At 49.5% G+C, this 26,209-nt stretch overlaps 1 protein-coding gene across 5 annotated transcripts in view; it reads right to left on the bottom strand.

The window, feature by feature from the left end:
• Nucleotides 1-26,209, bottom strand: part of LOC106595545 (receptor-type tyrosine-protein phosphatase mu) — a 716,546-nt gene that overhangs the window by 44,632 nt on the left and 645,705 nt on the right. For all 5 annotated transcript variants that reach the window (XM_045694495.2, XM_045694499.2, XM_045694501.2 and 2 more), the window contains one exon: nt 22,644-22,769. In XM_045694495.2, coding sequence (XP_045550451.1) covers nt 22,644-22,769 — 126 coding nt within the window. The remainder of the gene's footprint in view (nt 1-22,643; nt 22,770-26,209) is intronic.

Raw genomic sequence — 26,209 nt, 5'->3', positions numbered from 1 at the left:
TTGTTGGGGTCAGGTAAGGTAGTTGGGGTCAGGTAAGGTAGTTGGGGTCAGGTAAGATAGTTGGGGTCAGGTAAGGTAGTTGGGGTCAGGTAAGGTAGTTGGGGTCAGGTAAGGTTGTTGGGGTCAGGTAAGGTAGTTAGGGTCAGGTAAGGTAGTTAGGGTCAGGTGTGTCAGGTAAGGTAGTTAGGGTCAGGTAAGGTAGTTGGGTTCAGGTAAGGTAGTTAGGGTCAGGTAAGGTAGTTGGGGTCAGGTAAGGTAGTTCGGGTCAGGTGTGTCAGGTAAGGTAGTTGGGGTCAGGTAAGGTAGTTCGGGTCAGGTAAGGTAGTTGGGGTCAGGTAAGGTAGTTGGGGTCAGGTAAGGTAGTTGGGGTCAGGTAAGGTAGTTAGGGTCAGGTAAGGTAGTTGGGGTCAGGTAAGGTAGTTAGGGTCAGGTGTGTCAGGTAAGGTAGTTAGGGTCAGGTAAGGTAGTTGGGGTCAGGTAAGGTAGTTGGGGTCAGGTAAGGTAGTTGGGGTCAGGTAAGGTAGTTGGGATCAGGTAAGGTAGTTAGGGTCAGGTGTGTCAGGTAAGGTTGTTGGGGTCAGGTAAGGTAGTTGGGATCAGGTAAGGTAGTTGGGGTCAGGTAAGGTAGTTGGGGTCAGGTAAGGTAGTTGGGGTCAGGTAAGGTAGTTGGGGTCAGGTAAGGTAGTTAGGGTCAGGTGTGTCAGGTAAGGTAGTTGGGGTCAGGTAAGGTAGTTGGGGTCAGGTAAGGTAGTTGGGGTCAGGTAAGGTAGTTAGGGTCAGGTGTGTCAGGTAAGGTAGTTAGGGTCAGGTAAGGTAGTTGGGGTCAGGTAAGGTAGTTGGGGTCAGGTAAGGTAGTTAGGGTCAGGTAAGGTAGTTGGGGTCAGGTAAGGTAGTTAGGGTCAGGTAAGGTAGTTGTGGTCAGGTAAGGTAGTTGGGGGCAGGTAAGGTTGTTGGGGTCAGGTAAGGTAGTTGGTGTCAGGTAAGGTAGTTAGGGTAAGGTAAGGTAGTTGGGATCAGGTAAGGTAGTTGTGATCAGGTAAGGTAGTTAGGGTCAGGTGTGTCAGGTAAGGAAGTTGGGGTCAGGTAAGGTTGTTGGGGTCAGGTAAGATAGTTTGGGTCAGGTAAGGTAGTTGGGGTCAGATGTGTCAGGTAAGGTTGTTGGGGTCAGGTAAGGTAGTTGGGGTCAGGTAAGGTAGTTGGGGTCAGGTAAGATAGTTTGGGTCAGGTAAGGTAGTTGGGGTCAGATGTGTCAGGTAAGGTTGTTGGGGTCAGGTAAGGTAGTTGGGGTCAGGTAAGGTAGTTGGGGTCAGGTAAGGTAGTTGGGGTCAGGTAAGATAGTTGGGGTCAGGTAAGGTAGTTGGGGTCAGGTAAGGTAGTTGGGGTCAGGTAAGGTTGTTGGGGTCAGGTAAGGTAGTTAGGGTCAGGTGTGTCAGGTAAGGTAGTTAGGGTCAGGTAAAGTAGTTGGGTTCAGGTAAAGTAGTTGGGGTCAGGTAAGGTAGTTAGGGTCAGGTAAGGTAGTTGGGGTCAGGTAAGGTAGTTCGGGTCAGGTGTGTCAGGTAAGGTAGTTGGGGTCAGGTAAGGTAGTTGGGGTCAGGTAAGGTAGTTAGAGTAAGGTAAGGTAGTTGGGGTCAGGTAAGGTAGTTGGGGTCAGGTAAGGTAATTGGGGTCAGTTAAGGTGGTTGGGGTCAGATGTGTCAGGTAAGGTAGTTAGGATCAGGTGTGTCAGGTAAAGTAGTTGGGGTCAGGTAAGGTAATTGGGGTCAGTTAAGGTGGTTGGGGTCAGGTAAGGTAGTTAGGGTCAGGTGTGTCAGGTAAGGTAGTTAGGGTCAGGTAAGGTAGTTAGGGTCAGGTAAGGTAGTTAGGGTCAGGTGTGTCAGGTAAGGTAGTTAGGGTCAGCTAAGGTAGTTGGGGTCAGGTGAGGGAGTTGGGGTCAGGTAAGGTAAGGTTGTTGGGGTCAGGTAAGGTAGTTGGGGTCAGGTGTGTCAGGTAAGGTGGTTGGGGTCAGGTAAGGTGGTTGGGGTCAGGTAACGTAGTTGGGGTCAGGTAAGGTAGTTGGGGTCAGGTAAGGTAGTTAGGGTCAGGTAAGGTAGTTAGGGTCAGGTAAGGTGGTTGGGGTCAGGTAAGGTTGTTGGGGTCAAGTAAGGTAGTTGGGGTCAAGTAAGGTAGTTGGCGTCAGGTAAGGTAGATAGGATCAGGTAAGGTAGTTGGGGTCAGGTAAGGTAGTTGGGGTCAGGTAAGGTAGTTGGGGTCAGGTAAGGTAGTTGGGGTCAAGTAAGGTAGTTGGGGTCAGGTAAGGTAGTTGGGGTCAAGTAAGGTAGTTGGGGTCAGGTAAGGTAGTTGGGGTCAGGTAAGGTAGTTGGGGTCAGGTAAGGTAGTTAGGGTCAGGTGTGTCAGGTAAGGTAGTTAGGGTCAGGTAAGGTAGTTAGGGACAGGTAAGGTAGTTAGGGTTAGGTGTGTCAGGTAAGGTAGTTAGGGTCAGCTAAGGTAGTTGGGGTCAGGTGAGGGAGTTGGGGTCAGGTAAGGTAAGGTTGTTGGGGTCAGGTAAGGTAGTTGGGGTCAGGTGTGTCAGGTAAGGTGGTTGGGGTCAGGTAAGGTGGTTGGGGTCAGGTAACGTAGTTGGGGTCAGGTAAGGTAGTTGGGGTCAGGTAAGGTAGTTAGGGTCAGGTAAGGTAGTTAGGGTCAGGTAAGGTGGTTGGGGTCAGGTAAGGTTGTTGGGGTCAAGTAAGGTAGTTGGGGTCAAGTAAGGTAGTTGGCGTCAGGTAAGGTAGATAGGATCAGGTAAGGTAGTTGGGGTCAGGTAAGGTAGTTGGGGTCAGGTAAGGTAGTTGGGGTCAGGTAAGGTAGTTGGGGTCAAGTAAGGTAGTTGGGGTCAGGTAAGGTAGTTGGGGTCAGGTAAGGTAGTTGGGGTCAGGTAAGGTAGTTAGGGTCAGGTGTGTCAGGTAAGGTAGTTAGGGTCAGGTAAGGTAGTTAGGGACAGGTAAGGTAGTTAGGGTTAGGTGTGTCAGGTAAGGTAGTTAGGGTCAGCTAAGGTAGTTGGGGTCAGGTGAGGGAGTTGGGGTCAGGTAAGGTAAGGTTGTTGGGGTCAGGTAAGGTAGTTGGGGTCAGGTGTGTCAGGTAAGGTGGTTGGGGTCAGGTAAGGTGGTTGGGGTCAGGTAACGTAGTTGGGGTCAGGTAAGGTAGTTGGGGTCAGGTAAGGTAGTTAGGGTCAGGTAAGGTAGTTAGGGTCAGGTAAGGTGGTTGGGGTCAGGTAAGGTTGTTGGGGTCAGGTAAGGTAGTTGGGATCAGGTAAGGTAGTTGGGGTCAGGTAAGGTAGTTGGGGTCAGGTAAGGTGGATGGGGTCAGGTAAGGTAGTTGGGGTCAGGTAAGATAGTTGGGGTCAGGTAAGGTAGTTGGGGTCAGGTAAGGTAGTTGGTGTCAGGTAAGGTTGTTGGGGTCAGGTAAGGTAGTTGGGGTCAGGTAAGGTAGTTGGGGTCAGGTAAGGTGGATGGGGTCAGGTAAGGTTGTTGGGGTCAGGTAAGGTGGTTGTGGTCAGGTAAGGTAGTTAGGGTCAGGTAAGGTGGTTGGGGTCAGGTAAGGTGATTGGGGTCAGGTAAGGTTGTTGGGGTCAGGTAAGGTTGTTGGGGTCAGGTAAGGTAGTTGGGGTCAGGTAAGGTAGTTAGGGTCAGGTGTGTCAGGTAAGGTAGTTAGGGTCAGGTAAGGTAGTTGGGGTCAGGTAAGGTAGTTGGGGTCAGGTAAGGTAGTTAGGGTCAGGTAAGGTAGTTGGGGTCAGGTAAGGTAGTTAGGGTCAGGTAAGGTAGTTGTGGTCAGGTAAGGTAGTTGGGGGCAGGTAAGGTTGTTGGGGTCAGGTAAGGTAGTTGGTGTCAGGTAAGGTAGTTAGGGTAAGGTAAGGTAGTTGGGATCAGGTAAGGTAGTTGTGATCAGGTAAGGTAGTTAGGGTCAGGTGTGTCAGGTAAGGAAGTTGGGGTCAGGTAAGGTTGTTGGGGTCAGGTAAGATAGTTTGGGTCAGGTAAGGTAGTTGGGGTCAGATGTGTCAGGTAAGGTTGTTGGGGTCAGGTAAGGTAGTTGGGGTCAGGTAAGGTAGTTGGGGTCAGGTAAGATAGTTTGGGTCAGGTAAGGTAGTTGGGGTCAGATGTGTCAGGTAAGGTTGTTGGGGTCAGGTAAGGTAGTTGGGGTCAGGTAAGGTAGTTGGGGTCAGGTAAGGTAGTTGGGGTCAGGTAAGATAGTTGGGGTCAGGTAAGGTAGTTGGGGTCAGGTAAGGTAGTTGGGGTCAGGTAAGGTTGTTGGGGTCAGGTAAGGTAGTTAGGGTCAGGTGTGTCAGGTAAGGTAGTTAGGGTCAGGTAAGGTAGTTGGGTTCAGGTAAAGTAGTTGGGGTCAGGTAAGGTAGTTAGGGTCAGGTAAGGTAGTTGGGGTCAGGTAAGGTAGTTGGGGTCAGGTGTGTCAGGTAAGGTAGTTGGGGTCAGGTAAGGTAGTTGGGGTCAGGTAAGGTAGTTAGAGTAAGGTAAGGTAGTTGGGGTCAGGTAAGGTAGTTGGGGTCAGGTAAGGTAATTGGGGTCAGTTAAGGTGGTTGGGGTCAGATGTGTCAGGTAAGGTAGTTAGGATCAGGTGTGTCAGGTAAAGTAGTTGGGGTCAGGTAAGGTAATTGGGGTCAGTTAAGGTGGTTGGGGTCAGGTAAGGTAGTTAGGGTCAGGTGTGTCAGGTAAGGTAGTTAGGGTCAGGTAAGGTAGTTAGGGTCAGGTAAGGTAGTTAGGGTCAGGTGTGTCAGGTAAGGTAGTTAGGGTCAGCTAAGGTAGTTGGGGTCAGGTGAGGGAGTTGGGGTCAGGTAAGGTAAGGTTGTTGGGGTCAGGTAAGGTAGTTGGGGTCAGGTGTGTCAGGTAAGGTGGTTGGGGTCAGGTAAGGTGGTTGGGGTCAGGTAACGTAGTTGGGGTCAGGTAAGGTAGTTGGGGTCAGGTAAGGTAGTTAGGGTCAGGTAAGGTAGTTAGGGTCAGGTAAGGTGGTTGGGGTCAGGTAAGGTTGTTGGGGTCAAGTAAGGTAGTTGGGGTCAAGTAAGGTAGTTGGCGTCAGGTAAGGTAGATAGGATCAGGTAAGGTAGTTGGGGTCAGGTAAGGTAGTTGGGGTCAGGTAAGGTAGTTGGGGTCAGGTAAGGTAGTTGGGGTCAAGTAAGGTAGTTGGGGTCAGGTAAGGTAGTTGGGGTCAGGTAAGGTAGTTGGGGTCAGGTAAGGTAGTTAGGGTCAGGTGTGTCAGGTAAGGTAGTTAGGGTCAGGTAAGGTAGTTAGGGACAGGTAAGGTAGTTAGGGTTAGGTGTGTCAGGTAAGGTAGTTAGGGTCAGCTAAGGTAGTTGGGGTCAGGTGAGGGAGTTGGGGTCAGGTAAGGTAAGGTTGTTGGGGTCAGGTAAGGTAGTTGGGGTCAGGTGTGTCAGGTAAGGTGGTTGGGGTCAGGTAAGGTGGTTGGGGTCAGGTAACGTAGTTGGGGTCAGGTAAGGTAGTTGGGGTCAGGTAAGGTAGTTAGGGTCAGGTAAGGTAGTTAGGGTCAGGTAAGGTGGTTGGGGTCAGGTAAGGTTGTTGGGGTCAGGTAAGGTAGTTGGGATCAGGTAAGGTAGTTGGGGTCAGGTAAGGTAGTTGGGGTCAGGTAAGGTGGATGGGGTCAGGTAAGGTAGTTGGGGTCAGGTAAGATAGTTGGGGTCAGGTAAGGTAGTTGGGGTCAGGTAAGGTAGTTGGTGTCAGGTAAGGTTGTTGGGGTCAGGTAAGGTAGTTGGGGTCAGGTAAGGTAGTTGGGGTCAGGTAAGGTGGATGGGGTCAGGTAAGGTAGTTAGGGTCAGGTAAGGTAGTTAGGGTCAGGTAAGGTGGTTGGGGTCAGGTAAGGTTGTTGGGGTCAAGTAAGGTAGTTGGGGTCAAGTAAGGTAGTTGGCGTCAGGTAAGGTAGATAGGATCAGGTAAGGTAGTTGGGGTCAGGTAAGGTAGTTGGGGTCAGGTAAGGTAGTTGGGGTCAGGTAAGGTAGTTGGGGTCAGGTAAGGTAGTTAGGGTCAGGTGTGTCAGGTAAGGTAGTTAGGGTCAGGTAAGGTAGTTAGGGACAGGTAAGGTAGTTAGGGTTAGGTGTGTCAGGTAAGGTAGTTAGGGTCAGCTAAGGTAGTTGGGGTCAGGTGAGGGAGTTGGGGTCAGGTAAGGTAAGGTTGTTGGGGTCAGGTAAGGTAGTTGGGGTCAGGTGTGTCAGGTAAGGTGGTTGGGGTCAGGTAAGGTGGTTGGGGTCAGGTAACGTAGTTGGGGTCAGGTAAGGTAGTTGGGGTCAGGTAAGGTAGTTAGGGTCAGGTAAGGTAGTTAGGGTCAGGTAAGGTGGTTGGGGTCAGGTAAGGTTGTTGGGGTCAAGTAAGGTAGTTGGGGTCAAGTAAGGTAGTTGGCGTCAGGTAAGGTAGATAGGATCAGGTAAGGTAGTTGGGGTCAGGTAAGGTAGTTGGGGTCAGGTAAGGTAGTTGGGGTCAGGTAAGGTAGTTGGGGTCAAGTAAGGTAGTTGGGGTCAGGTAAGGTAGTTGGGGTCAAGTAAGGTAGTTGGGGTCAGGTAAGGTAGTTGGGGTCAGGTAAGGTAGTTGGGGTCAGGTAAGGTAGTTAGAGTAAGGTAAGGTAGTTGGGGTCAGGTAAGGTAGTTAGGGTCAGGTGTGTCAGGTAAGGTAGTTGGGGTCAGGTAAGGTAATTGGGGTCAGGTAAGGTAGTTAGGGTCAGGTAAGGTAGTTGTGGTCAGGTAAGGTAGTTGGGGGCAGGTAAGGTTGTTGGGGTCAGGTAAGGTAGTTGGTGTCAGGTAAGGTAGTTAGGGTAAGGTAAGGTAGTTGGGATCAGGTAAGGTAGTTGGGATCAGGTAAGGTAGTTAGGGTCAGGTGTGTCAGGTAAGGAAGTTGGGGTCAGGTAAGGTTGTTGGGGTCAGGTAAGATAGTTGGGGTCAGGTACGGTAGTTGGGATCAGGTAAGGTAGTTGGGGTCAGGTAAGGTTGTTGGGGTCAGGTTAGATAGTTGGGGTCAGGTTAGGTTGTTGGGGTCAGGTAAGGTAGTTGGGGTCAGGTAAGGTAGTTGGGGTCAGGTAAGGTAGTTGGTGTCAGGTAAGGTAGTTAGGGTAAGGTAAGGTAGTTGAGATCAGGTAAGGTAGTTGGGATCAGGTAAGGTAGTTAGGGTCAGGTAAGGTAGTTAGGGTCAGGTAAGGTAGTTAGGGTCAGGTGTGTCAGGTAAGGTAGTTAGGGTCAGGTAAGGTAGTTGGGTTCAGGTAAAGTAGTTGGGGTCAGGTAAGGTAGTTAGGGTCAGGTAAGGTAGTTGGGGTCAGGTAAGGTAGTTCGGGTCAGGTGTGTCAGGTAAGGTAGTTGGGGTCAGGTAAGGTAGTTGGGGTCAGGTAAGGTAGTTAGAGTAAGGTAAGGTAGTTGGGGTCAGGTAAGGTAGTTGGGGTCAGGTAAGGTAATTGGGGTCAGTTAAGGTGGTTGGGGTCAGATGTGTCAGGTAAGGTAGTTAGGATCAGGTGTGTCAGGTAAAGTAGTTGGGGTCAGGTAAGGTAATTGGGGTCAGTTAAGGTGGTTGGGGTCAGGTAAGGTAGTTAGGGTCAGGTGTGTCAGGTAAGGTAGTTAGGGTCAGGTAAGGTAGTTAGGGTCAGGTAAGGTAGTTAGGGTCAGGTGTGTCAGGTAAGGTAGTTAGGGACAGCTAAGGTAGTTGGGGTCAGGTGAGGGAGTTGGGGTCAGGTAAGGTAAGGTTGTTGGGGTCAGGTAAGGTAGTTGGGGTCAGGTGTGTCAGGTAAGGTGGTTGGGGTCAGGTAAGGTGGTTGGGGTCAGGTAACGTAGTTGGGGTCAGGTAAGGTAGTTGGGGTCAGGTAAGGTAGTTAGGGTCAGGTAAGGTAGTTAGGGTCAGGTAAGGTGGTTGGGGTCAGGTAAGGTTGTTGGGGTCAAGTAAGGTAGTTGGGGTCAAGTAAGGTAGTTGGCGTCAGGTAAGGTAGATAGGATCAGGTAAGGTAGTTGGGGTCAGGTAAGGTAGTTGGGGTCAGGTAAGGTAGTTGGGGTCAGGTAAGGTAGTTGGGGTCAAGTAAGGTAGTTGGGGTCAGGTAAGGTAGTTGGGGTCAAGTAAGGTAGTTTGGGTCAGGTAAGGTAGTTGGGGTCAGGTAAGGTAGTTGGGGTCAGGTAAGGTAGTTAGAGTAAGGTAAGGTAGTTGGGGTCAGGTAAGGTAGTTAGGGTCAGGTGTGTCAGGTAAGGTAGTTGGGGTCAGGTAAGGTAATTGGGGTCAGGTAAGGTAGTTAGGGTCAGGTAAGGTAGTTGTGGTCAGGTAAGGTAGTTGGGGGCAGGTAAGGTTGTTGGGGTCAGGTAAGGTAGTTGGTGTCAGGTAAGGTAGTTAGGGTAAGGTAAGGTAGTTGGGATCAGGTAAGGTAGTTGGGATCAGGTAAGGTAGTTAGGGTCAGGTGTGTCAGGTAAGGAAGTTGGGGTCAGGTAAGGTTGTTGGGGTCAGGTAAGATAGTTGGGGTCAGGTAAGGTAGTTGGGGTCAGGTAAGGTAGTTGGGGTCAGGTAAGGTTGTTGGGGTCAGGTTAGATAGTTGGGGTCAGGTTAGGTTGTTGGGGTCAGGTAAGGTAGTTGGGGTCAGGTAAGGTAGTTGGGGTCAGGTAAGATAGTTGGGGTCAGGTAAGGTAGTTGTGGTCAGGTAAGGTAGTTGGGGGCAGGTAAGGTTGTTGGGGTCAGGTAAGGTAGTTGGTGTCAGGTAAGGTAGTTAGGGTAAGGTAAGGTAGTTGAGATCAGGTAAGGTAGTTGGGATCAGGTAAGGTAGTTAGGGTCAGGTGTGTCAGGTAAGGAAGTTGGGGTCAGGTAAGGTTGTTGGGGTCAGGTAAGATAGTTGGGGTCAGGTAAGGTAGTTGGGGTCAGGTAAGGTAGTTGGGGTCAGGTAAGGTTGTTGGGGTCAGGTTAGATAGTTGGGGTCAGGTTAGGTTGTTGGGGTCAGGTAAGGTAGTTGGGGTCAGGTAAGGTAGTTGGGGTCAGGTAAGATAGTTGGGGTCAGGTAAGGTAGTTGGGGTCAGGTAAGGTAGTTGGGGTCAGGTAAGGTTGTTGGGGTCAGGTAAGGTAGTTAGGGTCAGGTAAGGTAGTTAGGGTCAGGTGTGTCAGGTAAGGTAGTTAGGGTCAGGTAAGGTAGTTGGGTTCAGGTAAGGTAGTTAGGGTCAGGTAAGGTAGTTGGGGTCAGGTAAGGTAGTTCGGGTCAGGTGTGTCAGGTAAGGTAGTTGGGGTCAGGTAAGGTAGTTCGGGTCAGGTAAGGTAGTTGGGGTCAGGTAAGGTAGTTGGGGTCAGGTAAGGTAGTTGGGGTCAGGTAAGGTAGTTAGGGTCAGGTAAGGTAGTTGGGGTCAGGTAAGGTAGTTAGGGTCAGGTGTGTCAGGTAAGGTAGTTAGGGTCAGGTAAGGTAGTTGGGGTCAGGTAAGGTAGTTGGGGTCAGGTAAGGTAGTTGGGGTCAGGTAAGGTAGTTGGGATCAGGTAAGGTAGTTAGGGTCAGGTGTGTCAGGTAAGGTTGTTGGGGTCAGGTAAGGTAGTTGGGATCAGGTAAGGTAGTTGGGGTCAGGTAAGGTAGTTGGGGTCAGGTAAGGTAGTTGGGGTCAGGTAAGGTAGTTGGGGTCAGGTAAGGTAGTTAGGGTCAGGTGTGTCAGGTAAGGTAGTTGGGGTCAGGTAAGGTAGTTGGGGTCAGGTAAGGTAGTTGGGGTCAGGTAAGGTAGTTAGGGTCAGGTGTGTCAGGTAAGGTAGTTAGGGTCAGGTAAGGTAGTTGGGGTCAGGTAAGGTAGTTGGGGTCAGGTAAGGTAGTTAGGGTCAGGTAAGGTAGTTGGGGTCAGGTAAGGTAGTTAGGGTCAGGTAAGGTAGTTGTGGTCAGGTAAGGTAGTTGGGGGCAGGTAAGGTTGTTGGGGTCAGGTAAGGTAGTTGGTGTCAGGTAAGGTAGTTAGGGTAAGGTAAGGTAGTTGGGATCAGGTAAGGTAGTTGTGATCAGGTAAGGTAGTTAGGGTCAGGTGTGTCAGGTAAGGAAGTTGGGGTCAGGTAAGGTTGTTGGGGTCAGGTAAGATAGTTTGGGTCAGGTAAGGTAGTTGGGGTCAGATGTGTCAGGTAAGGTTGTTGGGGTCAGGTAAGGTAGTTGGGGTCAGGTAAGGTAGTTGGGGTCAGGAAAGATAGTTTGGGTCAGGTAAGGTAGTTGGGGTCAGATGTGTCAGGTAAGGTTGTTGGGGTCAGGTAAGGTAGTTGGGGTCAGGTAAGGTAGTTGGGGTCAGGTAAGGTAGTTGGGGTCAGGTAAGATAGTTGGGGTCAGGTAAGGTAGTTGGGGTCAGGTAAGGTAGTTGGGGTCAGGTAAGGTTGTTGGGGTCAGGTAAGGTAGTTAGGGTCAGGTGTGTCAGGTAAGGTAGTTAGGGTCAGGTAAGGTAGTTGGGTTCAGGTAAAGTAGTTGGGGTCAGGTAAGGTAGTTAGGGTCAGGTAAGGTAGTTGGGGTCAGGTAAGGTAGTTCGGGTCAGGTGTGTCAGGTAAGGTAGTTGGGGTCAGGTAAGGTAGTTGGGGTCAGGTAAGGTAGTTAGAGTAAGGTAAGGTAGTTGGGGTCAGGTAAGGTAGTTGGGGTCAGGTAAGGTAATTGGGGTCAGTTAAGGTGGTTGGGGTCAGATGTGTCAGGTAAGGTAGTTAGGATCAGGTGTGTCAGGTAAAGTAGTTGGGGTCAGGTAAGGTAATTGGGGTCAGTTAAGGTGGTTGGGGTCAGGTAAGGTAGTTAGGGTCAGGTGTGTCAGGTAAGGTAGTTAGGGTCAGGTAAGGTAGTTAGGGTCAGGTAAGGTAGTTAGGGTCAGGTGTGTCAGGTAAGGTAGTTAGGGTCAGCTAAGGTAGTTGGGGTCAGGTGAGGGAGTTGGGGTCAGGTAAGGTAAGGTTGTTGGGGTCAGGTAAGGTAGTTGGGGTCAGGTGTGTCAGGTAAGGTGGTTGGGGTCAGGTAAGGTGGTTGGGGTCAGGTAACGTAGTTGGGGTCAGGTAAGGTAGTTGGGGTCAGGTAAGGTAGTTAGGGTCAGGTAAGGTAGTTAGGGTCAGGTAAGGTGGTTGGGGTCAGGTAAGGTTGTTGGGGTCAAGTAAGGTAGTTGGGGTCAAGTAAGGTAGTTGGCGTCAGGTAAGGTAGATAGGATCAGGTAAGGTAGTTGGGGTCAGGTAAGGTAGTTGGGGTCAGGTAAGGTAGTTGGGGTCAGGTAAGGTAGTTGGGGTCAAGTAAGGTAGTTGGGGTCAGGTAAGGTAGTTGGGGTCAAGTAAGGTAGTTGGGGTCAGGTAAGGTAGTTGGGGTCAGGTAAGGTAGTTGGGGTCAGGTAAGGTAGTTAGGGTCAGGTGTGTCAGGTAAGGTAGTTAGGGTCAGGTAAGGTAGTTAGGGACAGGTAAGGTAGTTAGGGTTAGGTGTGTCAGGTAAGGTAGTTAGGGTCAGCTAAGGTAGTTGGGGTCAGGTGAGGGAGTTGGGGTCAGGTAAGGTAAGGTTGTTGGGGTCAGGTAAGGTAGTTGGGGTCAGGTGTGTCAGGTAAGGTGGTTGGGGTCAGGTAAGGTGGTTGGGGTCAGGTAACGTAGTTGGGGTCAGGTAAGGTAGTTGGGGTCAGGTAAGGTAGTTAGGGTCAGGTAAGGTAGTTAGGGTCAGGTAAGGTGGTTGGGGTCAGGTAAGGTTGTTGGGGTCAAGTAAGGTAGTTGGGGTCAAGTAAGGTAGTTGGCGTCAGGTAAGGTAGATAGGATCAGGTAAGGTAGTTGGGGTCAGGTAAGGTAGTTGGGGTCAGGTAAGGTAGTTGGGGTCAGGTAAGGTAGTTGGGGTCAAGTAAGGTAGTTGGGGTCAGGTAAGGTAGTTGGGGTCAGGTAAGGTAGTTGGGGTCAGGTAAGGTAGTTAGGGTCAGGTGTGTCAGGTAAGGTAGTTAGGGTCAGGTAAGGTAGTTAGGGACAGGTAAGGTAGTTAGGGTAAGGTGTGTCAGGTAAGGTAGTTAGGGTCAGCTAAGGTAGTTGGGGTCAGGTGAGGGAGTTGGGGTCAGGTAAGGTAAGGTTGTTGGGGTCAGGTAAGGTAGTTGGGGTCAGGTGTGTCAGGTAAGGTGGTTGGGGTCAGGTAAGGTGGTTGGGGTCAGGTAACGTAGTTGGGGTCAGGTAAGGTAGTTGGGGTCAGGTAAGGTAGTTAGGGTCAGGTAAGGTAGTTAGGGTCAGGTAAGGTGGTTGGGGTCAGGTAAGGTTGTTGGGGTCAAGTAAGGTAGTTGGGGTCAAGTAAGGTAGTTGGCGTCAGGTAAGGTAGATAGGATCAGGTAAGGTAGTTGGGGTCAGGTAAGGTAGTTGGGGTCAGGTAAGGTAGTTGGGGTCAGGTAAGGTAGTTGGGGTCAAGTAAGGTAGTTGGGGTCAGGTAAGGTAGTTGGGGTCAAGTAAGGTAGTTGGGGTCAGGTAAGGTAGTTGGGGTCAGGTAAGGTAGTTAGAGTAAGGTAAGGTAGTTGGGGTCAGGTAAGGTAGTTAGGGTCAGGTGTGTCAGGTAAGGTAGTTGGGGTCAGGTAAGGTAATTGGGGTCAGGTAAGGTAGTTAGGGTCAGGTAAGGTAGTTGTGGTCAGGTAAGGTAGTTGGGGGCAGGTAAGGTTGTTGGGGTCAGGTAAGGTAGTTGGTGTCAGGTAAGGTAGTTAGGGTAAGGTAAGGTAGTTGGGATCAGGTAAGGTAGTTGGGATCAGGTAAGGTAGTTAGGGTCAGGTGTGTCAGGTAAGGAAGTTGGGGTCAGGTAAGGTTGTTGGGGTCAGGTAAGATAGTTGGGGTCAGGTACGGTAGTTGGGATCAGGTAAGGTAGTTGGGGTCAGGTAAGGTTGTTGGGGTCAGGTTAGATAGTTGGGGTCAGGTTAGGTTGTTGGGGTCAGGTAAGGTAGTTGGGGTCAGGTAAGGTAGTTGGGGTCAGGTAAGGTAGTTGGGATCAGGTAAGGTAGTTGGGGTCAGGTAAGGTTGTTGGGGTCAGGTTAGATAGTTGGGGTCAGGTTAGGTTGTTGGGGTCAGGTAAGGTAGTTGGGGTCAGGTAAGGTAGTTGGGGTCAGGTAAGATAGTTGGGGTCAGGTAAGGTAGTTGGGGTCAGGTGAGGTAGTTGGGGTCAGGTAAGGTTGTTGGGGTCAGGTAAGGTAGTTAGGGTCAGGTAAGGTAGTTAGGGTCAGGTGTGTCAGGTAAGGTAGTTAGGGTCAGGTAAGGTAGTTGGGTTCAGGTAAAGTAGTTGGGGTCAGGTAAGGTAGTTAGGGTCAGGTAAGGTAGTTGGGGTCAGGTAAGGTAGTTCGGGTCAGGTGTGTCAGGTAAGGTAGTTAGGGTCAGGTAAGGTAGTTGGGGTCAGGTAAGGTAGTTGGGGTCAGGTAAGGTAGTTGGGGTCAGGTAAGGTAGTTGGGGTCAGGTAAGGTAGTTGGGATCAGGTAAGGTAGTTAGGGTCAGGTGTGTCAGGTAAGGTTGTTGGGGTCAGGTAAGGTAGTTGGGGTCAGGTAAGGTAGTTGGGGTCAGGTAAGGTAGTTGGGGTCAGGTAGGGTAGTTGGGGTCAGGTGTGTCAGGTAAGGTGGTTGGGGTCAGGTAAGGTGGTTGGGGTCAGGTAACGTAGTTGGGGTCAGGTAAGGTAGTTGGGGTCAGGTAAGGTAGTTAGGGTCAGGTAAGGTAGTTAGGGTCAGGTAAGGTGGTTGGGGTCAGGTAAGGTTGTTGGGGTCAAGTAAGGTAGTTGGGGTCAAGTAAGGTAGTTGGCGTCAGGTAAGGTAGATAGGATCAGGTAAGGTAGTTGGGGTCAGGTAAGGTAGTTGGGGTCAGGTAAGGTAGTTGGGGTCAGGTAAGGTAGTTGGGGTCAAGTAAGGTAGTTGGGGTCAGGTAAGGTAGTTGGGGTCAGGTAAGGTAGTTGGGGTCAGGTAAGGTAGTTAGGGTCAGGTGTGTCAGGTAAGGTAGTTAGGGTCAGGTAAGGTAGTTAGGGACAGGTAAGGTAGTTAGGGTTAGGTGTGTCAGGTAAGGTAGTTAGGGTCAGCTAAGGTAGTTGGGGTCAGGTGAGGGAGTTGGGGTCAGGTAAGGTAAGGTTGTTGGGGTCAGGTAAGGTAGTTGGGGTCAGGTGTGTCAGGTAAGGTGGTTGGGGTCAGGTAAGGTGGTTGGGGTCAGGTAACGTAGTTGGGGTCAGGTAAGGTAGTTGGGGTCAGGTAAGGTAGTTAGGGTCAGGTAAGGTAGTTAGGGTCAGGTAAGGTGGTTGGGGTCAGGTAAGGTTGTTGGGGTCAGGTAAGGTAGTTGGGATCAGGTAAGGTAGTTGGGGTCAGGTAAGGTAGTTGGGGTCAGGTAAGGTGGATGGGGTCAGGTAAGGTAGTTGGGGTCAGGTAAGATAGTTGGGGTCAGGTAAGGTAGTTGGGGTCAGGTAAGGTAGTTGGTGTCAGGTAAGGTTGTTGGGGTCAGGTAAGGTAGTTGGGGTCAGGTAAGGTAGTTGGGGTCAGGTAAGGTGGATGGGGTCAGGTAAGGTAGTTAGGGTCAGGTAAGGTAGTTAGGGTCAGGTAAGGTGGTTGGGGTCAGGTAAGGTTGTTGGGGTCAAGTAAGGTAGTTGGGGTCAAGTAAGGTAGTTGGCGTCAGGTAAGGTAGATAGGATCAGGTAAGGTAGTTGGGGTCAGGTAAGGTAGTTGGGGTCAGGTAAGGTAGTTGGGGTCAGGTAAGGTAGTTGGGGTCAGGTAAGGTAGTTAGGGTCAGGTGTGTCAGGTAAGGTAGTTAGGGTCAGGTAAGGTAGTTAGGGACAGGTAAGGTAGTTAGGGTTAGGTGTGTCAGGTAAGGTAGTTAGGGTCAGCTAAGGTAGTTGGGGTCAGGTGAGGGAGTTGGGGTCAGGTAAGGTAAGGTTGTTGGGGTCAGGTAAGGTAGTTGGGGTCAGGTGTGTCAGGTAAGGTGGTTGGGGTCAGGTAAGGTGGTTGGGGTCAGGTAACGTAGTTGGGGTCAGGTAAGGTAGTTGGGGTCAGGTAAGGTAGTTAGGGTCAGGTAAGGTAGTTAGGGTCAGGTAAGGTGGTTGGGGTCAGGTAAGGTTGTTGGGGTCAAGTAAGGTAGTTGGGGTCAAGTAAGGTAGTTGGCGTCAGGTAAGGTAGATAGGATCAGGTAAGGTAGTTGGGGTCAGGTAAGGTAGTTGGGGTCAGGTAAGGTAGTTGGGGTCAGGTAAGGTAGTTGGGGTCAAGTAAGGTAGTTGGGGTCAGGTAAGGTAGTTGGGGTCAAGTAAGGTAGTTTGGGTCAGGTAAGGTAGTTGGGGTCAGGTAAGGTAGTTGGGGTCAGGTAAGGTAGTTAGAGTAAGGTAAGGTAGTTGGGGTCAGGTAAGGTAGTTAGGGTCAGGTGTGTCAGGTAAGGTAGTTGGGGTCAGGTAAGGTAATTGGGGTCAGGTAAGGTAGTTAGGGTCAGGTAAGGTAGTTGTGGTCAGGTAAGGTAGTTGGGGGCAGGTAAGGTTGTTGGGGTCAGGTAAGGTAGTTGGTGTCAGGTAAGGTAGTTAGGGTAAGGTAAGGTAGTTGGGATCAGGTAAGGTAGTTGGGATCAGGTAAGGTAGTTAGGGTCAGGTGTGTCAGGTAAGGAAGTTGGGGTCAGGTAAGGTTGTTGGGGTCAGGTAAGATAGTTGGGGTCAGGTACGGTAGTTGGGATCAGGTAAGGTAGTTGGGGTCAGGTAAGGTTGTTGGGGTCAGGTTAGATAGTTGGGGTCAGGTTAGGTTGTTGGGGTCAGGTAAGGTAGTTGGGGTCAGGTAAGGTAGTTGGGGTCAGGTAAGGTAGTTGGTGTCAGGTAAGGTAGTTAGGGTAAGGTAAGGTAGTTGAGATCAGGTAAGGTAGTTGGGATCAGGTAAGGTAGTTAGGGTCAGGTAAGGTAGTTAGGGTCAGGTAAGGTAGTTAGGGTCAGGTGTGTCAGGTAAGGTAGTTAGGGTCAGGTAAGGTAGTTGGGTTCAGGTAAAGTAGTTGGGGTCAGGTAAGGTAGTTAGGGTCAGGTAAGGTAGTTGGGGTCAGGTAAGGTAGTTCGGGTCAGGTGTGTCAGGTAAGGTAGTTGGGGTCAGGTAAGGTAGTTGGGGTCAGGTAAGGTAGTTAGAGTAAGGTAAGGTAGTTGGGGTCAGGTAAGGTAGTTGGGGTCAGGTAAGGTAATTGGGGTCAGTTAAGGTGGTTGGGGTCAGATGTGTCAGGTAAGGTAGTTAGGATCAGGTGTGTCAGGTAAAGTAGTTGGGGTCAGGTAAGGTAATTGGGGTCAGTTAAGGTGGTTGGGGTCAGGTAAGGTAGTTAGGGTCAGGTGTGTCAGGTAAGGTAGTTAGGGTCAGGTAAGGTAGTTAGGGTCAGGTAAGGTAGTTAGGGTCAGGTGTGTCAGGTAAGGTAGTTAGGGACAGCTAAGGTAGTTGGGGTCAGGTGAGGGAGTTGGGGTCAGGTAAGGTAAGGTTGTTGGGGTCAGGTAAGGTAGTTGGGGTCAGGTGTGTCAGGTAAGGTGGTTGGGGTCAGGTAAGGTGGTTGGGGTCAGGTAACGTAGTTGGGGTCAGGTAAGGTAGTTGGGATCAGGTAAGGTAGTTAGGGTCAGGTAAGGTAGTTAGGGTCAGGTAAGGTGGTTGGGGTCAGGTAAGGTTGTTGGGGTCAAGTAAGGTAGTTGGGGTCAAGTAAGGTAGTTGGCGTCAGGTAAGGTAGATAGGATCAGGTAAGGTAGTTGGGGTCAGGTAAGGTAGTTGGGGTCAGGTAAGGTAGTTGGGGTCAGGTAAGGTAGTTGGGGTCAAGTAAGGTAGTTGGGGTCAGGTAAGGTAGTTGGGGTCAAGTAAGGTAGTTTGGGTCAGGTAAGGTAGTTGGGGTCAGGTAAGGTAGTTGGGGTCAGGTAAGGTAGTTAGAGTAAGGTAAGGTAGTTGGGGTCAGGTAAGGTAGTTAGGGTCAGGTGTGTCAGGTAAGGTAGTTGGGGTCAGGTAAGGTAATTGGGGTCAGGTAAGGTAGTTAGGGTCAGGTAAGGTAGTTGTGGTCAGGTAAGGTAGTTGGGGGCAGGTAAGGTTGTTGGGGTCAGGTAAGGTAGTTGGTGTCAGGTAAGGTAGTTAGGGTAAGGTAAGGTAGTTGGGATCAGGTAAGGTAGTTGGGATCAGGTAAGGTAGTTAGGGTCAGGTGTGTCAGGTAAGGAAGTTGGGGTCAGGTAAGGTTGTTGGGGTCAGGTAAGATAGTTGGGGTCAGGTAAGGTAGTTGGGGTCAGGTAAGGTAGTTGGGGTCAGGTAAGGTTGTTGGGGTCAGGTTAGATAGTTGGGGTCAGGTTAGGTTGTTGGGGTCAGGTAAGGTAGTTGGGGTCAGGTAAGGTAGTTGGGGTCAGGTAAGATAGTTGGGGTCAGGTAAGGTAGTTGTGGTCAGGTAAGGTAGTTGGGGGCAGGTAAGGTTGTTGGGGTCAGGTAAGGTAGTTGGTGTCAGGTAAGGTAGTTAGGGTAAGGTAAGGTAGTTGAGATCAGGTAAGGTAGTTGGGATCAGGTAAGGTAGTTAGGGTCAGGTGTGTCAGGTAAGGAAGTTGGGGTCAGGTAAGGTTGTTGGGGTCAGGTAAGATAGTTGGGGTCAGGTAAGGTAGTTGGGGTCAGGTAAGGTAGTTGGGGTCAGGTAAGGTTGTTGGGGTCAGGTTAGATAGTTGGGGTCAGGTTAGGTTGTTGGGGTCAGGTAAGGTAGTTGGGGTCAGGTAAGGTAGTTGGGGTCAGGTAAGATAGTTGGGGTCAGGTAAGGTAGTTGGGGTCAGGTAAGGTAGTTGGGGTCAGGTAAGGTTGTTGGGGTCAGGTAAGGTAGTTAGGGTCAGGTAAGGTAGTTAGGGTCAGGTGTGTCAGGTAAGGTAGTTAGGGTCAGGTAAGGTAGTTGGGTTCAGGTAAGGTAGTTAGGGTCAGGTAAGGTAGTTGGGGTCAGGTAAGGTAGTTCGGGTCAGGTGTGTCAGGTAAGGTAGTTGGGGTCAGGTAAGGTAGTTCGGGTCAGGTAAGGTAGTTGGGGTCAGGTAAGGTAGTTGGGGTCAGGTAAGGTAGTTGGGGTCAGGTAAGGTAGTTAGGGTCAGGTAAGGTAGTTGGGGTCAGGTAAGGTAGTTAGGGTCAGGTGTGTCAGGTAAGGTAGTTAGGGTCAGGTAAGGTAGTTGGGGTCAGGTAAGGTAGTTGGGGTCAGGTAAGGTAGTTGGGGTCAGGTAAGGTAGTTGGGATCAGGTAAGGTAGTTAGGGTCAGGTGTGTCAGGTAAGGTTGTTGGGGTCAGGTAAGGTAGTTGGGATCAGGTAAGGTAGTTGGGATCAGGTAAGGTAGTTGGGGTCAGGTAAGGTAGTTGGGGTCAGGTAAGGTAGTTGGGGTCAGGTAAGGTAGTTAGGGTCAGGTGTGTCAGGTAAGGTAGTTGGGGTCAGGTAAGGTAGTTGGGGTCAGGTAAGGTAGTTGGGGTCAGGTAAGGTAGTTAGGGTCAGGTGTGTCAGGTAAGGTAGTTAGGGTCAGGTAAGGTAGTTGGGGTCAGGTAAGGTAGTTGGGGTCAGGTAAGGTAGTTAGGGTCAGGTAAGGTAGTTGGGGTCAGGTAAGGTAGTTAGGGTCAGGTAAGGTAGTTGTGGTCAGGTAAGGTAGTTGGGGGCAGGTAAGGTTGTTGGGGTCAGGTAAGGTAGTTGGTGTCAGGTAAGGTAGTTAGGGTAAGGTAAGGTAGTTGGGATCAGGTAAGGTAGTTGTGATCAGGTAAGGTAGTTAGGGTCAGGTGTGTCAGGTAAGGAAGTTGGGGTCAGGTAAGGTTGTTGGGGTCAGGTAAGATAGTTTGGGTCAGGTAAGGTAGTTGGGGTCAGATGTGTCAGGTAAGGTTGTTGGGGTCAGGTAAGGTAGTTGGGGTCAGGTAAGGTAGTTGGGGTCAGGTAAGATAGTTTGGGTCAGGTAAGGTAGTTGGGGTCAGATGTGTCAGGTAAGGTTGTTGGGGTCAGGTAAGGTAGTTGGGGTCAGGTAAGGTAGTTGGGGTCAGGTAAGGTAGTTGGGGTCAGGTAAGATAGTTGGGGTCAGGTAAGGTAGTTGGGGTCAGGTAAGGTAGTTGGGGTCAGGTAAGGTTGTTGGGGTCAGGTAAGGTAGTTAGGGTCAGGTGTGTCAGGTAAGGTAGTTAGGGTCAGGTAAGGTAGTTGGGTTCAGGTAAAGTAGTTGGGGTCAGGTAAGGTAGTTAGGGTCAGGTAAGGTAGTTGGGGTCAGGTAAGGTAGTTCGGGTCAGGTGTGTCAGGTAAGGTAGTTGGGGTCAGGTAAGGTAGTTGGGGTCAGGTAAGGTAGTTAGAGTAAGGTAAGGTAGTTGGGGTCAGGTAAGGTAGTTGGGGTCAGGTAAGGTAATTGGGGTCAGTTAAGGTGGTTGGGGTCAGATGTGTCAGGTAAGGTAGTTAGGATCAGGTGTGTCAGGTAAAGTAGTTGGGGTCAGGTAAGGTAATTGGGGTCAGTTAAGGTGGTTGGGGTCAGGTAAGGTAGTTAGGGTCAGGTGTGTCAGGTAAGGTAGTTAGGGTCAGGTAAGGTAGTTAGGGTCAGGTAAGGTAGTTAGGGTCAGGTGTGTCAGGTAAGGTAGTTAGGGTCAGCTAAGGTAGTTGGGGTCAGGTGAGGGAGTTGGGGTCAGGTAAGGTAAGGTTGTTGGGGTCAGGTAAGGTAGTTGGGGTCAGGTGTGTCAGGTAAGGTGGTTGGGGTCAGGTAAGGTGGTTGGGGTCAGGTAACGTAGTTGGGGTCAGGTAAGGTAGTTGGGGTCAGGTAAGGTAGTTAGGGTCAGGTAAGGTAGTTAGGGTCAGGTAAGGTGGTTGGGGTCAGGTAAGGTTGTTGGGGTCAAGTAAGGTAGTTGGGGTCAAGTAAGGTAGTTGGCGTCAGGTAAGGTAGATAGGATCAGGTAAGGTAGTTGGGGTCAGGTAAGGTAGTTGGGGTCAGGTAAGGTAGTTGGGGTCAAGTAAGGTAGTTGGGGTCAGGTAAGGTAGTTGGGGTCAAGTAAGGTAGTTGGGGTCAGGTAAGGTAGTTGGGGTCAGGTAAGGTAGTTGGGGTCAGGTAAGGTAGTTAGGGTCAGGTGTGTCAGGTAAGGTAGTTAGGGTCAGGTAAGGTAGTTAGGGACAGGTAAGGTAGTTAGGGTTAGGTGTGTCAGGTAAGGTAGTTAGGGTCAGCTAAGGTAGTTGGGGTCAGGTGAGGGAGTTGGGGTCAGGTAAGGTAAGGTTGTTGGGGTCAGGTAAGGTAGTTGGGGTCAGGTGTGTCAGGTAAGGTGGTTGGGGTCAGGTAAGGTGGTTGGGGTCAGGTAACGTAGTTGGGGTCAGGTAAGGTAGTTGGGGTCAGGTAAGGTAGTTAGGGTCAGGTAAGGTAGTTAGGGTCAGGTAAGGTGGTTGGGGTCAGGTAAGGTTGTTGGGGTCAAGTAAGGTAGTTGGGGTCAAGTAAGGTAGTTGGCGTCAGGTAAGGTAGATAGGATCAGGTAAGGTAGTTGGGGTCAGGTAAGGTAGTTGGGGTCAGGTAAGGTAGTTGGGGTCAGGTAAGGTAGTTGGGGTCAAGTAAGGTAGTTGGGGTCAGGTAAGGTAGTTGGGGTCAGGTAAGGTAGTTGGGGTCAGGTAAGGTAGTTAGGGTCAGGTGTGTCAGGTAAGGTAGTTAGGGTCAGGTAAGGTAGTTAGGGACAGGTAAGGTAGTTAGGGTTAGGTGTGTCAGGTAAGGTAGTTAGGGTCAGCTAAGGTAGTTGGGGTCAGGTGAGGGAGTTGGGGTCAGGTAAGGTAAGGTTGTTGGGGTCAGGTAAGGTAGTTGGGGTCAGGTGTGTCAGGTAAGGTGGTTGGGGTCAGGTAAGGTGGTTGGGGTCAGGTAACGTAGTTGGGGTCAGGTAAGGTAGTTGGGGTCAGGTAAGGTAGTTAGGGTCAGGTAAGGTAGTTAGGGTCAGGTAAGGTGGTTGGGGTCAGGTAAGGTTGTTGGGGTCAAGTAAGGTAGTTGGGGTCAAGTAAGGTAGTTGGCGTCAGGTAAGGTAGATAGGATCAGGTAAGGTAGTTGGGGTCAGGTAAGGTAGTTGGGGTCAGGTAAGGTAGTTGGGGTCAGGTAAGGTAGTTGGGGTCAAGTAAGGTAGTTGGGGTCAGGTAAGGTAGTTGGGGTCAAGTAAGGTAGTTGGGGTCAGGTAAGGTAGTTGGGGTCAGGTAAGGTAGTTGGGGTCAGGTAAGGTAGTTAGAGTAAGGTAAGGTAGTTGGGGTCAGGTAAGGTAGTTAGGGTCAGGTGTGTCAGGTAAGGTAGTTGGGGTCAGGTAAGGTAATTGGGGTCAGGTAAGGTAGTTAGGGTCAGGTAAGGTAGTTGTGGTCAGGTAAGGTAGTTGGGGGCAGGTAAGGTTGTTGGGGTCAGGTAAGGTAGTTGGTGTCAGGTAAGGTAGTTAGGGTAAGGTAAGGTAGTTGGGATCAGGTAAGGTAGTTGGGATCAGGTAAGGTAGTTAGGGTCAGGTGTGTCAGGTAAGGAAGTTGGGGTCAGGTAAGGTTGTTGGGGTCAGGTAAGATAGTTGGGGTCAGGTACGGTAGTTGGGATCAGGTAAGGTAGTTGGGGTCAGGTAAGGTTGTTGGGGTCAGGTTAGATAGTTGGGGTCAGGTTAGGTTGTTGGGGTCAGGTAAGGTAGTTGGGGTCAGGTAAGGTAGTTGGGGTCAGGTAAGGTAGTTGGGATCAGGTAAGGTAGTTGGGGTCAGGTAAGGTTGTTGGGGTCAGGTTAGATAGTTGGGGTCAGGTTAGGTTGTTGGGGTCAGGTAAGGTAGTTGGGGTCAGGTAAGGTAGTTGGGGTCAGGTAAGATAGTTGGGGTCAGGTAAGGTAGTTGGGGTCAGGTGAGGTAGTTGGGGTCAGGTAAGGTTGTTGGGGTCAGGTAAGGTAGTTAGGGTCAGGTAAGGTAGTTAGGGTCAGGTGTGTCAGGTAAGGTAGTTAGGGTCAGGTAAGGTAGTTGGGTTCAGGTAAAGTAGTTGGGGTCAGGTAAGGTAGTTAGGGTCAGGTAAGGTAGTTGGGGTCAGGTAAGGTAGTTCGGGTCAGGTGTGTCAGGTAAGGTAGTTAGGGTCAGGTAAGGTAGTTGGGGTCAGGTAAGGTAGTTGGGGTCAGGTAAGGTAGTTGGGGTCAGGTAAGGTAGTTGGGGTCAGGTAAGGTAGTTGGGATCAGGTAAGGTAGTTAGGGTCAGGTGTGTCAGGTAAGGTTGTTGGGGTCAGGTAAGGTAGTTGGGGTCAGGTAAGGTAGTTGGGGTCAGGTAAGGTAGTTGGGGTCAGGTAGGGTAGTTGGGGTCAGGTAAGGTAGTTGGGGTCAGGTAAGGTAGTTAGGGTCAGGTGTGTCAGGTAAGGTAGTTGGGGTCAGGTAAGGTAGTTGGGGTCAGGTAAGGTAGTTGGGGTCAGGTAAGGTAGTTAGGGTCAGGTGTGTCAGGTAAGGTAGTTAGGGTCAGGTAAGGGGTAGTTGGGGTCAGGTAAGGTAGTTCGGGTCAGGTGTGTCAGGGTAAGGTTGTTGGGGTCAGGTAAGGTAGTTGGGGTCAGGTAAGGTAGTTGGGATCAGGTAAGGTTGTTGGGATCAGGTAAGGTTGTTGGGGTCAGGTAAGGTAGTTGGGGTCAGGTAAGGTGGTTGGGGTCAGGTAAGGTAGTTGGGGTCAGATAAGGTAGTTGGGGTCAGATAAGGTGGTTGGGGTCAGGTAAGGTAGTTGGGGTCAGGTAAGGTCAGGTAGGTACCTACACTGCTGTAGCAACACAGAGTAGCTAATTTTCCCATAGTCCCATGGTGTGTGTGTGAGAGTGTGAGAGAGTGTGTGTGCGTACCCGTGCTGCGTTGTAGATCCGGAATATTCTACTGATTATGTCCTCCTCCAGGTCAGCTGAGACAAACTCCACCTGGATTGGCCCATGGCGATGCACCCCATTCTCTGGCCAGTACTGAGGACAGAGCTAACACACACAACGCACAGAAAGGGTAGGGAGAGAATAAAACAACTTTCAGGTGGAACAGGAAGCAAAAGGTTTGATAAATATAAACATATCAACATAATGACTGTGATAACTTTTACAAACGAGTGGGATATCCCTGACCTTGGGGAAACGGAAGCTAGGCAACGGCACAAGGTCTTCTCTCAGACATTTCAAAAGGGGAATTAAAAAAATATTCCAGGGAGGGTCCTCTTTAGACAGACAACTCTCCCAACAAATCAAAAGGTTTCGTAATTGTGCTAATGTTTAGCTAGGACAACAAGCAGACTCAGCAGTGACGTAACCAGTGATGTGCTTCCTATTTGACTCGTCCTCTCTGTCCCAACTGACGACGCAACTTCTACGGATGTGTTAAGTTGGAAAATGATCTTACCTGACACTAACTACCTTACCTGACCCCAAATACCTTACCTGACCCCAACCACCTTACCTGACCCCAACAACCTTACCTGACACACCTGACCCTAACTACCTTACCTGACCCCAAATACCTTACCTGACCCCAACTACCTTACCTGACCCCAACAACCTTACCTGACCCCAACTACCTTACCTGACCCCAAGCACCTTACCTGACCCCAACAACCTTACCTGACCCCAACTACCTTACCTGAACCCAACTACCTTTCCTGAACCCAACAACCTTACCTGACCCCAACTACCTTACCTGACCCCAACCACCTTACCTGACCCCAACAACCTTACCTGACACACCTGACCCTAACTACCTTACCTGACACACCTGACCCCATCCACCTTACCTGACCCCAACAACCTTACCTGACCCCAACAACCTTACCTGACCCCAACTACCTTACCTGACCCCAACAACCTTACCTGACCCCAACTACTTTACCTGACCCCAACCACCTTACCTGACCCCAACCACCTTACCTGACCCCAACCACCTTACCTGACCCCAACTACCTTACCTGACCCTAACTACCTTACCTGACACACCTGACCCCATCCACCCTACCTGACCCCAACAACCTTACCTGACCCCAACAACCTTACCTGACCCCAACTACCTTACCTGACCCAAACAACCTTACCTGACCCCAACTACCTTACCTGACCCCAACTACCTTACCTGACCCCAACAACCTTACCTGACCCCAACAACCTTACCTGACCCCAATCACCTTACCTGACCCCAACCACCTTACCTGACCCTAACTACCTTACCTGACCACAACCACCTTACCTGACCCCAACAACCTTACCTGACCCCATCCACCTTACCTGACCCCAACTACCTTACCTGACCCCAACTACCTTACCTGACCCCAACAACCTTACCTGACACCAACTACCTTACCTGACCCCAACTACCTTACCTGACCCCAACTATCTTACCTGACCCCAACTACCTTACCTGACCCCATCCACCTTACCTGACCCCAACTACCTTACCTGACCCCAACTACCTTACCTGATCCCAACTACCTTACCTGACCCCAACAACCTTACCTGACCCCAACCACCTTACCTGACCCTAACTACCTTACCTGACCCTAACTACCTTACCTGACCCCAACTACCTTACCTGACCCCAACTACGTTACCTGACCCCAACCACCTTACCTGACCCCAACCACCTTACCTGACACACCTGACCCCAACTACCTTACCTGACCCCAACAACCTTACCTTACCTGACCCCAACTCCCTCACCTGACCCCAACTACCTTACCTGACACACCTGTCGACTGAATTATGTTTCCTACTATTTAATAAAATAATCATATTTTAAGTGTTAATTTCTTAACTAACTCATCAACATGCTTTCTGAAAGATAGCTTTTTGTCGACCCAGATGCCCAGATCTGGTGTTTGAAGAACTTGTTCAATGTCCAAGAATGCATTGAGGACTTTGCACTGTGTTATTGATTTGTGTGGACACGATCAATGAGGGCACCATCCAACGTACATATACATAAATCATCAGATACATTTTTTTTTACGTGAATTGGAGATGAACATTTACTTAACAATTATTAAAATGTAAATGTAGCTGAAAGCACTGAGACCTTTAAAACCATCTAAAAAATGAACTGATGAAGCCCAACTAAAGCAACATTGAGTTAGCCGACTTTTTCATTAATTGGTGCTTGGTGCAGTCTTATATTGTATTTTTTTGTTGTTGTATTTTTTATATTGTATTTACTTTGCCACCATGGCCTTTTTTTGCCTTTACCTCCCTTATTTCACCTAATTTGCTCACATTGTATATAGACTTATTTTTCTACTGTATTATTGACTGTATGTTTGTTTTACTCCATGTGTAAACTGTGTTGTTATATGTGTCAAACTGCTTTGCTTTATCTTGGCCAGGTCGCATTTATAAATGAGAACTTGTTCTCAACTTGCCTACCTGGTTAAATAAAGGTGAAAAAAAAAATATATATATAAACTGCTAATATCTTTCATACAGTATTTTTTCTCTCCTGTCACCCTTTCATGTGACAGGTATCAGTCTTCTAAAAAAAAAACAAAAAAAATCCACCTTTTCTTTCTTTTTAAACCTCCAGGAAACCCAGAGTTTCTTTTTGTAAAAGAATAGATGATCAAATGATGTTTCTGGAGGAGAATGGATGTGATACTGAACGTGGATGATCAACTTTTTGCTTTGACAGTTAAAAACTGTTAGAGTAGTAAACCCAAGGGGGGCAGGCTCATAAGAGCAGGGAAATACCCACGTTCATTTACCCTCTCTGGAGAGACAGACCAGGTAGAAACAAAACAACATACACCTGTATACTGTATAGTCAGTATATTACCTAGACAACATACACCTGTATAGTCAGTATATTACCTAGACAACATACACCTGTATTGTCAGTATATTACCTAGACAACATACACCTGTATAGTCAGTATATTACCTAGACAACATACACCTGTATAGTCAGTATATTACCTAGACAACATTCATCTGTATAGTCAGTATATTACCTAGACAACATACACCTGTATAGTCAGTATATTACCTAGACAACATACACCTGTATAGTCAGTATATTACCTAGACAACATACACCTGTATAGTCAGTATATTACCTAGACAACATTCATCTGTATAGTCAGTATATTACCTAGACAACATACACCTGTATAGTCAGTATATTACCTAGACAACATACACCTGTATAGTCAGTATATTACCTAGACAACATACACCTGTATTGTCAGTATATTACCTAGACAACATACACCTGTATAGTCAGTATATTACCTAGACAACATACACCTGTATAGTCAGTATATTACCTAGACAACATTCATCTGTATAGTCAGTATATTACCTAGACAACATACACCTGTATAGTCAGTATATTACCTAGACAACATACACCTGTATAGTCAGTATATTACCTAGACAACATACACCTGTATAGT

Source organism: Salmo salar, chromosome 14, assembly GCF_965601325.2.
Source record: "Salmo salar chromosome 14, fSalSal1, whole genome shotgun sequence".
Lineage (NCBI taxonomy): Eukaryota > Metazoa > Chordata > Actinopteri > Salmoniformes > Salmonidae > Salmo > Salmo salar.
This window is presented reverse-complemented; position numbering and strand designations above follow the sequence as displayed.